Source organism: Gorilla gorilla, chromosome 10 (assembly GCF_029281585.2).
Source record: "Gorilla gorilla gorilla isolate KB3781 chromosome 10, NHGRI_mGorGor1-v2.1_pri, whole genome shotgun sequence".
Classification (NCBI taxonomy): domain Eukaryota; kingdom Metazoa; phylum Chordata; class Mammalia; order Primates; family Hominidae; genus Gorilla; species Gorilla gorilla.
Window position 1 is genome coordinate 48,105,096 of NC_073234.2, and position 11,320 is coordinate 48,116,415.

General features: G+C 51.0%; 1 protein-coding gene across 1 annotated transcript; it reads right to left on the reverse strand.

Moving 5' to 3' along the window:
• Positions 1 to 2,469: 2,469 nt before the first annotated feature.
• Positions 2,470 to 3,292, reverse strand: LOC129525700 (uncharacterized). Its single transcript, XM_055357139.1, has one exon. The coding sequence runs from the start codon at positions 3,267 to 3,269 to the stop codon at positions 2,751 to 2,753; it is 519 nt and encodes a 172-aa protein (XP_055213114.1). The 5' UTR covers positions 3,270 to 3,292; the 3' UTR covers positions 2,470 to 2,750.
• Positions 3,293 to 11,320: the final 8,028 nt, after the last annotated feature.

The following is an 11,320-nucleotide window of genomic DNA, read 5'->3' on the forward strand; positions in this document are numbered from 1 at the left end:
CATGAGCCACTGCACCCAGCCATTTCTTTTTATTTTTTTAATTGCCAACTTCCAGAATAAGAATTTGGGAGAAGCATCATTAAAAAAGAAAGACAAAAAAGACAGAAAAGAGGCTTGGGCTTAAAGCTGAGCAGGAATGAATAGCCTGGATAGTGAGTGGGGAAAGGAGGGGCTATTTTGGTAGACATGTCTACCCCTGGCTCACTCCAGGGCATGGACTGTGTTTCCATGACAGACACTGGTGGAGAGCTCAGTGTTCTGGCCCTTGGGCAGCAATGACAAAGACATGAGACAGGCATAGTGTGCTCTATTGTGCAGGACCCAGAGAGATAGGGAGATGGAGGGATGGGGCAGCACAAAAGCAAACCAGATATGGGAAGGCAGAAAGAGAGATAGGAAGTGAAAAAGCAGCTAGACATAGAAGACAGAAAGAGAGACAAAGAAAGGGAAATAGAAATGGAAGAGATCAAGAATGAAATGTGGCCAGGTGCAGTGGCTTACACCTGTGATCCTAGCACTTTGGGAGGCTGAGGTGGGAGGATCGCTTGAGGCCAGGGGTTTGGGACCAGCCTGGGTAACATAGTGAGACCCTGTCTCTACAATAATTAAAAAAAAATTATCCGGGAGTGGTGGTGCGTGCCTGTAGTCCCGGATCACTTGAGCCTGGGAGTTAGAAACTTCAGTGAGCTCTGATTGCACCACCGCATTCCAGCCTGGGCGACAGAGCGAGCCCTGTCTCAAAAAAACAAACAACTAACAACAAAAACCAAAAAGAATGAAATGCACCCAGAAGCAGAACAGGACAGAAAAGCAGAGAGATAATGAGGGAAAAGGAAAGACCAAGGAAGAAAACAGGCATGAAGACAAGGATTGAGACAAGAGAAGGGGGAAGAAAAACACATATGCTAATTTTTTTAACCTTTCCTATGGTGCTGAAGACATATGTTAAATTGATTTCAAATTAGATAGAGTAATAGAGGGATAGAGAGTGGGGAAAACAGATGTGGTGATACAATTAGGTGAAGGCAAAATGTCCCAGTGACAGAGAGTGAGGAGGAAACAGAAATGAAGAGAGTGAGGTAGAAAGACAGAAGGGCTGGGCGCGGTGGCTCACGCCTGTAATCCCAGCACTTTGGGAGGCCGAGGCGGGCGGATCACGAGGTCAGGAGATCGAGACCATCCTGGCTAACATGGTGAAACCCAGTCTCTACTAAAAATATAAAAAAATTAACCGGGCCTGGTGGCGGGCACCTGTAGTCCCAGCTACTCGGGAGGCTGAGGCAGGAGAATGGCGTGAACCCGGGAGGCGGAGCTTGCAGTGAGCTGAGATCGCGCCACTGCACTCCAGCCTGGGCGACCTAGCGAGACTCCGTCTCAAAAAAAAAAAAAAAAAAAAAAAAAAAAAAAAAAAAAAAAAAAGAAAGACAGAAGGAAACACAAACAGCTATAAAGACAAGAACGAAAGGAGTCCTAGAGAAGGCAGCTAAGAAAAAGAAGCTTGAAACAGATTAGTACAGGAGCCAGAAAACTGGAGAGACATGGAGTGGTGCTCAGGGGCTCTCAGCCTAGGAGCTCATCCCAGGCAGATAGCAGAGTCTCCCACTTCCAGCTATCTCTTTTTTTTTTTTTTTTTTTTTTTGAGACAGAGTTTAGCTCTTGTTGCCCAAGCTGGAGTGCAGTGGCGTGGTCTTGGCTCACTGCAACCTCCACCTCCCGGGTTCAAGCGATTTTCCTGCCTTAGCCTCCCTAGTAGCTGGAATTACAGGTGCGTGCCACCATGCCCAGCTAATTTTTTGTATTTTTAGTAGAGATGGGGTTTCACTATATTGGCCAGGCTGGTATCGAACTCCTGACCTCAGGCGATCCACTTGCCTCAGCCTCCCAAAGTGCTGGGATTACAGGCATGAGCCACCGAGCCTGGCTCTCAGCTATCTGTTGGTGGCTTGTCTCATCTCCCAGTCCCACCCCTGGGGACAGGAGACTTACAGCTAGCTATGTGTGGATGCCATCCTTAGGAGCCTGAGTCAAGGGTTCCCAGCCTCCCTCATCCCCATGCCAGATGAGCCTGGATGTCACAGATGGGATCACTGCTGCAAGATTGAGGTCATGAGGCTGAGTGAGCTCTCAGAGATTTGAAAGACAAGACATCCAGGCAGAGGGTTCCTGGCTAGAAACAAAGGACCACAAAGGATGCCAAGGATTTCCAAGTGGAGGGAGGAACCAAATATCTTCCACTCAGCCTCTTCTTCTGGTTCAAAAGCCACTGACCCTCTCTGCCTGACTCAAGGTGAGAGGTCAGGGATTCAGAGACTCTTGGGTCAATCTTGGGTGTAGGTCAGAGGGAGAAGAAGTGGCCTCTGGACCAGGATCCTCCAGCTCCTCTAGAGGAAGAGTCCATTTATTCATGTGAACTGCAGAGGAGACTCCAATGGAGGCTCAGTGGAGAGGAAGAAATGACAACTTGCTCACCTTCAGGGGCCGTTGGGGAGGCTCTGAGAAGAACACCTTCCATTCCAGAGGTTGCAGAGGAAGAGGTTCTGGAACCAGCAGGAGCACATCCAGAAACTAACTTCAAAGCAGATTCCCCCTGCCACCTCTCCAGGACTGGGGAAAGCCAGCTGCCTCTACCTGCTTGAGGGAGGGGTCCAGCTGATCCCTCTCCCACTCCACCCAGCTCCTGCCTCCTTGCCAGGGCAGCAGTACGGAAGTGCTCCAGGAAACTGACAGTCTCCTGGTGGGCAACAGTCCACCTAAATGATCAGACAGTGCCCCCGAGAAGTGCGTTGTTGTCCCCTGAAGCAGCAGCTACAGCAGCCAAGGGAGCCTGGAGGTCCCCAGGCAGCCCCTTGGCCACAGCTACAGCTATCACCGCAGCCTAAACGGGAGCTCAAACAGGCAGCTCGGCTCATGGAGCAAGGGTAAACTGGGCAGGGTGAGGGGTGGCAGCAGGTCAAGGGTGGACCGGAGCATGAGACACAGGAGTTATGGGGACAAGTCAAGGGAGGACAGGCAGGGCAGCGGGGGCAACAGCAGGTGCAGGGTGGGCCCGGGAGGCTGGGACAAGCGGGGCAGGGAGCTGGACTAGAGGGACAGGCAGTGCAGGAGCATGGGGGTGGGGGACAGCCATGGCAGGGGAAGGCACAGGCAGTTGGGGGACAGGACAGACAAGGAGAGCCAGCAGGTGGACCATGCCTGGAGCAGGCAGGAGGCTCTTGGTGGGCAGGTTTCTTATTCCTAGGCCCCAAGCGTAGGCCCAGAGAGAAGTCCATTCAGCTGCAGTTGTGGCCAGGCTGGGGGCTGGGTGAAGGGGAGGACAGGGATGGAGTAGGAGGGGCGGACGGTGGGTGGCAGGATTAAACCTAAGACATGCTGAGCCTTGCTGATCCTGCAGGGAGCTCAGCCCTCCACATCCAGCCCTCCTTTTTCAGCCCTCCCCTTCCAGGCCGGCAAAGCTCTCCTACTACCCCTCTCCCCTGAAAATCCTGCAACAGCACCAGATCAGAACACTTTCTTCAAATATGACGTGTACTCCCAGGCCTCCAGTCCTTTGTTCACACTGGTCCTTCTGCTCTGAGTGCCCCTGCTTCCTTCTTCACCTGGCGAGGCCCTGTCATTGCTGAAGTCTTCTCCTTTACTCAATCAAAAAGCATTTCTTGGCCAGGCACGGTGGCTCATGTCTGTAATCCCAGCACTTCGGGAGGCTGAGGTGGGCGGATCACCCGAGGTCAGGAGATCGAGACCAGCCTGACCAACATGGAGAAACCCTGTCTCTACTAAAAATACAAAACTGGCCGGGCGTGGTGGCACATGCCTGTAATCCCAGCTACTCGGGACGCTGAGGCAGGAGAATCGCTTGAACCTGGGAGGTGGAGGTTGCAGTGAGCTGAGATCACGCCATTGTACTCCAGCCTAGGCAACAAGAGCAAAACTTGGTCTGAAAAAACCCCAAAAAACAAACAAACAAACAAAATATTTCTTGAGCTCTAGGCCCCTGATGCCTGAGTCTCTCCAACACTAACCTCCAGAGCTGCTGCTTCAGGGCCCCCAAACAGCTCCCACAGGGGACTCAGGGAAGCAGCAGCAGGCAATAGCAGTGGCCACAGGAGAGCTCTGAAAGACGGAGTCTGGGATGTAGTTGGGAGCTGGCAGAGGAGGTGGGATGCCTGGGTTCTAGGAATTTCCAGAGAGAGCAAGTCCCAGGTGTGAGTGTTGGGGGTGCCCAACTGTCTCTGGGAGATTGACAACCAGCCTGGTCAACTATTATTTGAGACCTAGTATGCATCAGGCACTGGCCTTGGTAGTGGACAAGATAGCTAAGTTTCCTGTCTTATGGAGTTCCCATAAAAGTGAGGAAGTGAGGGGTGGGGTGAAGTGGGGTGGAGACAAAAAGCAGACAGGTAAACATATAACTAAGCTTATTTCAGAGCATGAGAAAGGCTATTTTTTTTTTTTTTTTTTTTTGAGACAGAGTCTCGCTCTGTCGCCCAGGCTGGAGTGCACTGGTGCAGTCTCAGCTCACTGCAACCTCCACCTCCCGGGTTCACGCCATTCTCCTGCCTCAGCCTCCCGAGTAGCTGGGACTACAGGCACCCGCCACCATACCCGGCTAATTTTTTGTATTTTTAGTAGAGACAGGGTTTCACTGTGTTAGCCAGGATGGTCTCAATCTCCTGACCTTGTGATCCGCGTGCCTCGGCCTCCCAAAGTGCTGGGATTACAGGCGTGAGCCACCGCACTCGGCCTGAGAAAGGCTATTCTTATCCCAGGGTGATGTGATAAAAAGTGACTCGGAGAGGTGACTCCATCAGAAGTGACAGTTAGACCAGCCCCCAATCAGGTATGACCACCCTTAAGGGCTTTGGGGGAGATGCAGTCTGTCAAACCCTGGCAGAGGAGGCAGAGCTGACCGAGGCTGAATGGAACCCGAGTGGCTGGGCTATGGAGAAAAATAAAGCTGAGAAAGGAATAAGGAAGGCTGGAGGTGGCAATCCAAAATTCAGTGGTCAGGGAAGGTGTCACTGAGCAAAGACCTGAAAGAAGTGAGAGCAAGTCATGGAATTATCTAGTGGGAGAACATTCCAGAGAGTGGGGACAGCAAGTGCCAGGAGCAAAGAGGAGAGTCATAGTGGCACAGGTCAGAGAGTAAGGCAGAGGTCCTACCATGCAGGGTCTTGTGAGACATGGCAGGGACTTGGATCTTATTCCAAGTAAAAAGGGAAAACCAGCCAGGCGAGGTGGCTCCCGCCTGTAGTCCCAGCACTCTGGGAGGCCAAGGGGAAGATTGCCTGAGCCCAGAAGCTCAAGACTAGCTTGGGCAATATAGTGAGACTGCATTCTCTACAAAAAATTAAAAAAATTATCCGACTTGGTGGCATGAGCCTGTAATCCCAGCTACTCGGCAGGCTGAGGCAAAAGGCGGAGGCTGCAGTGAGCTGAGATCACATCACTGCGCTCCAGCCTGGAGCACAGAGCAAGACCCTGTCTCAAAAAATAATAAAACTGGGCAGGGCGCGGTGGCTCATGCCTGTAATCCCAGCAGTTTGTGAGGCCGAGGCGGGCAGATCACAAGGTCAGGAGATCGAGACCATCCTGGCTAACACAGTGAAACCCCATCTCTACCAAAAATACAAAAAAATTAGCCGGGCGTGGTGGTGGGCTCCTGTAGTCCCAGCTACTCAGGAGGCTGAGGCAGGAGAATGGTGTGAACCCAGGAGGTGGAGGTTGCAGTGAGCTGAGATCATGCCACTGCACTCCAGCCTGGGCAACAGAGCGAGACTCTGTCTCAAAAAAAAAAAAAAAAAAAAGATAATACTAAAACTAAAAATAAAGGCTGGCATGGTGGCTCACGCCTGTAATCCTAGTGCTTTGGGAGGCTAAGGTGAGCAGATAGGTTGAGCTCAGAAGTTCAAAACCAGCCTGGCCAACATGGCAAAACCTCCGTCTCTACAAAAAATACAAAAAATTAGTTGGGCGTGATGGCGCATGCTTGTAGTCCCAGCTACTTGGGGGGCTTAAGCAGGAGGACACTTGAGTCTGGGAGGTCAAGGCTGCAGTGAGCTGTGTTTGGACCTCTGCACTCCTGCGTGGGCGACAAAGTGAGACTCTGTCTCAAAAATAAATAAATAATAAAAAATAAAAATAAGATAAATAGAAAACCTCTGAGGGTTTTAGGCAAGAAATTGTGTGGGTCTTTTTGGCCCTGCGCCTGCTCCTGTTTAGAATGTTCTGCTTCGGCCAGGCGTGATGGCTCACGCCTGTAATCCCAGCGCTTTGGGAGGCTGAGGCGGGCGGATCACAAGGTCAGGAGATCGAGACCATCCTGGCTAACACGGTGAAACCCCGTCTCTACTAAAAATACAAAAAAATTAGCCGGGCGTGGTGGTGGGTTCCTGTAGTCCCAGCTACTCAGGAGGCTGAGGCAGGAGAATGGTGTGAACCCAGGAGGTGGAGGTTGCAGTGAGCCGAGATGGTGCCACTGCACTCCAGCTTGGGCAACAGAGCGAGACTCTGTCTCAAAAATAAATAAATAAATAAATAAAAGAATGTTCTGCTTCTTGGCCGGGCACAGTGGCTCACGCCTGTAATCCCAGCACTTTGGGAGGCCGAGGCGGTTACAGTTAAATCACCTGAGGTCAGGAGTTCAAGACCAGCCTGGCCAACATGGTGAAACCCCCGTCTGTACTAAAAATACAAAAATTAGCTGGGTGTGGTGGTGGATGCCTGTAATCCCAGCTACTCAGGAGGCTGAGGCCGAATCACTTGAACCTGGGAGGCAGAGGTTGCAGTGAGCCGAGATGGCGCCATTGCACTCCAGCCTGGGCGACAAGAGCGAGACTCTGTCTCACAAAAAAGAAAAAGAAAAAAGTCCGGGCACGGTGGCTCATGCCTGTAATCCCAGCACTTTGGGAGGCCAAGGTGGGTGAATCACGAGGTCAGGAGTTCGAGACCAGCCTGGCCAACATGGTGAAACCCCGTCTCTACTAAAAATACAAAAAATTAGCTGGGTGTAGTGGCAGGCACCTGTAATCCCAGCTGCTTGGGAGGCTGAGGCAGGAGAATCGCTTGAACCCGGGAGGCGGAGTTTGCAGTGAGCCGAGATCACACCACTGCACTCCAGCCCTGGCAACAGAGTAAGACTCTCTCTAAAAGGAAAAAAAAAAAAAAAAAGAAAAAGAAAAAAGAAAAAAAGTTCTGCTTCTTATATAATTGATACAGCCACTTTGGAAATCTATTTGGTGCTATCTGATAAAATTGAACCTGTATATACAGTTTGACTCTTAGTTCTATATCCTAGAAAAACTCCTGCATCTGTGTACTGGGAAACATGTACAAGAATGTCCATGGCTACATTGTTTATAACAGTCCAAACTAAAAACAACTCAAACATTCACCAACAGTAGAATGAAAAAAATAACTTGTGGTATATCCATGCAATGAATACTATGCAATAATAGGAAGACAGCTATGTGTAACAACTTGGATATATCTTACAAGTTGAACAAAATAAGTAGGAAGCAAAAAGTAATAGAGTATCATTCCGTTTATAGAAACTTCAAAAACAGGCAAAGTTGAGCAGTATTGTTTATGAAGGCATACACAGGTGCTAAAACTATAAAGAAAAACAAGTAATTTCTGTGTTTATGATTATTACAAATGTCAGGATGGTAGTTCCTTTTTAGGAGACTGAGGGAATTGTGAAAGGGATGCATGGGGAACTTCTGAAGTACAGGAAATACTCCAGTTTTTGACCTGGATGGCAATGAAGTAGGTATTGACTTTATTCCATTTATTCTGTATACTGTTCATAATATATTTATATACTCTGTACAGAAGGAGGAAATAAAAGTACCGCTTCTTTCTCAGCTCCGTGCCACCTTGTTCAGGTCATTATGCTGATGTTAGAGCACTTCCAAATGCTCGTCTTTCTCACCAGACCTCGAGGACAGTGATCTCTTTATTTCTGGTACCTGTCAGTACCTGGCACATAGCAGATACTCAATGCTTGCTGAATTGGATTAAATTGAATTTCTCAAGTCTCTCATCCCATAGAGAGGTGGGCAGCTGCAAGAGAAGTGGAAGAACGCTGCTATAGTGAAGAGAGCTCAGGACCACCAAGATCTGCGTTCTCATCTTAGCTGTGCCACTTCCTAGCTGTGCAATATTGAGCAAGTCACTTAACCTCTCCGGTTCTTACTCCCTGCTCTGTTAAGTGGGGATGAGATAATGTACATGTCTAGCACAATACATGGCACATAGTAGGTGCTCAATAAAACATGGCTTCTCCACAGCCCCCTCCCCCAGCTCCACATCTTTTCTTCAAAGGAGTCCACCAGAAGGGGCAGCCAGACACCAAAGGGTGGGCTGGAGCACAGATGTAGTTTGGTCAAAGGCTGGCAGACAGGGAGATCTAACTGAAGCTGAATAGAACCCAGGCAGTTGGTGGGAGTTGGCAGGGGAAGCAGGATGCCTGGGTTCTGGGAGTTTCCATCCAGGGGAAGTCCCAGGTGTGGGTGTGGGGGTGCCAGGCTGGCCCCACCCAACACTCTGGCCCCAGGGGATGTGGGCACAGGGAGGAAAGTGGGTCACAGCAGGGCTGGGACTTAACCCCATTGGTTCCATGACTTCTTTGCTGGCTCTAGAGGAGGCACAGTCACAAAGAGGTCTGCTCTCTCTTTCAAAGGGCCCCCAATTCCTTTTCAAAAGGAAGAGACTTGGAACTTTGGTGTCTGGGTAGGAGGAATTGGAAGCTCTCCAGTGGACAGAGGAAAGAGAACCCTGTATCCCCTGGATGGAGATTCTGTGCAAAACAGACAGCTACATCCACCCACACACTGGCTGGCAGACACCTGTAGCACTCGCCTCACACACACTCCAGGCAACTGTGGAGGCAGACGTGCTAGCTCCAGGGAGTGGGACAGGTCAGGGCTGGATCGGGTGAGTGGGGGCATGGTAGAGCAGGCTCAGAGGAGAAGGCCTTCTGTCTAGTGAGGCTCCAGCTGGGCAAATGCAGGAATCCCTCACCCTGGAGGATTTGCCAGCATGGGGCCTTGTTTTCCATAGTATAGTCTCAAGTCTCAGCCTGTGAGTCGTCTTCCCTCTCTGTCTCTGTTTCCCTTTCTGGAGGAAATGAGTGCATTCAGGTATCTCAGCATCCTGCTATGACCACAAGGAGGTACTTACCATCCCTCCCTTTTGGCATATTGAAATCCAAGCACGTCACATGAATGGAAGGCCCCTCTTTTTTGGGGGCGGGGGAGCAGACTGGCTGAGGGCCAGGACATCAATTCCAGGGCCTTTGCACATACTCTTGAGCAGCACATATATTTCGCTGCCCTTCCTTCTCTCTAGTCTCCCTCATTTTTTCTCCGAAGACTTTCCTGATCTCCTTGGCGGAGAATACTCTTCTGCTCCATTCTCATGGTCCCTCATGCCTCTCCACACTGATTATTCTAGTTGCAGTTTTGTGGATTATTTGGTTAACAACTGACTCCATCCGACTGTGAACCTGCCAGGGACCATACCTGGGTACTCCCAGAACCTAGCACAGTGCTTATCACATAGTGGATGCCTAATAAAGATTTGTTGAATTAATGCATGGTGCCTGTTCAGGGAAGAAATTCCCAGAGCTGTTTAGGCTAATCCTAAAATCCCGAGCTTCAAAATTAAGTCCTTATTTTATGTGGGGATCTGGGCAGCACTGGGGCTGGTAAGGACCTTCCACACACAAACTCCCTCACCAGGAGAGTCAACGAGCTGGCAAGCAGCAGAATAGGCCTAGTACAAAGGATGGAGTGGAGCAAGCACCAGAGGCAGGGCTGGCACCAGCACTGGCACAGAGCTTGCCTAGGGGGAGGAGGTGGGAGAGGAGAGAAGGAAGGGGAAAGAGAGGACACGTGTTGTACAAAACATGTTTTCATCACGCTCTCCCTGGGTGACCTGGTCCCCAAGCCCTGACAGCACTTCCATGCCTTAATGATGTCCTTGGGGGCTGCAACACAGCTCCCCCACTACCCCCTATAGTCATCTGCCAGACACCTCTGAGCATGGCATAGGACATCCCCCACACCACCAGATTTGGGCATGGGGAAATGACCTATTCAGTGTCCTGATGCCGGAGGGTTGGGAGGGGGTGAGGGTGAAAATTAGGGTGGGGCAATTTTCATCCTCACCACTGTCTGCCCCCCCAGCACCAGGACACTGAATAAGTCATTTCCCCATGACTTTCAGGACAGGTGGGACAGATATCTGTATCCTTTTCCTCTCCTCATAATCTCTCCTTTTGGTCTTTGCTCTGGGATGAGGGGAGCAAACAAAGCCTGGTACTAGAGCCCCCAAGATATCATTTCTCCAAGTTGCCAGGGTGACAAAGTAGAGCAGCCACAAACAGAGCAAAGCCTAGAAATAGGGATGACCCAAGGGAAAGAGGAATGAGGGGAGCCCCCTCCACCAGTTTCCAGAGTGGGAAGCCCTCTTCCCAAGCCTCCTTCTGGAATCTCTGGACAGAAAGCTGGCTCTGTTGCAAGCTGGGGAGTGGAGGGTGGGGAGAAGAATCTGAAGCCCTCACAATGCCCCTCTTCCCTGTCCCCCAATCTGCTGCTGCTGTTTGGTTTGACTTCCAAACTGCTGCAGTGAACAGACCCCAGTCACTGGGTCCTGGGGAGGGGCGGTAGAGGGGGCGGGGGTGGAAGCAGTGGCAATCCCAAGGGGAGGGGCCGGCATAGGGCGGGTCTTCCTGGGCATCGCTGCTTGGCTGCTGTCGTCGGCTGGGGACGAGGAGGCCGCCAGAAGGGAGGAGCTACAGTTACCAAGACGGATGGATAGACAAACGCCCACCAGAGACAAAGACCCGGGCAGACAGACAGACAAACCAAGACAAAGGGAGGGCAGAGACAGTTGGAATTCTGACTCCCTCTGTCTTCAGAGGCTACCCCAAGTGTTTTGTCCCCCGATTTAGGCTTCCCTGGCCCCATTTGCTACCTAGATGCACTGTCTCAGAGCTCCAGCTGTAGATCTTTGGGACCAACCCTAAGCCCCTCTACAGAAGGAGAAGGGAAGAGTTCAGAGAGATGATATTCAGCAGGGAGAGGAGAGTGTCACGGGTGGTGCCTGGTTCTGTGTCAGAATGCCTGGCCAAGGAGGGAGTGGTGCCCTTGCCTGGTTCATGAGGACAGGAGGCTCATTCACTGTAAACCAAGTACAGATGTGCTGGAAGGGGGAGGGGGAAATTAGGGCCACATTCCCAAACCACAACTGGGCCCGCCCTCCTCCCACCAGCCACCACTAGGGCAGGGCAGGAGGGGTTAACTTTGCAGCCTCTTGG

Excerpts from the sequence above, each read along its gene's own strand:
- LOC129525700 (XM_055357139.1), bottom strand. The coding sequence starts at position 3,269 with ATGGACTTCTCTCTGGGCCTACGCTTGGGGCCTAGGAATAAGAAACCT.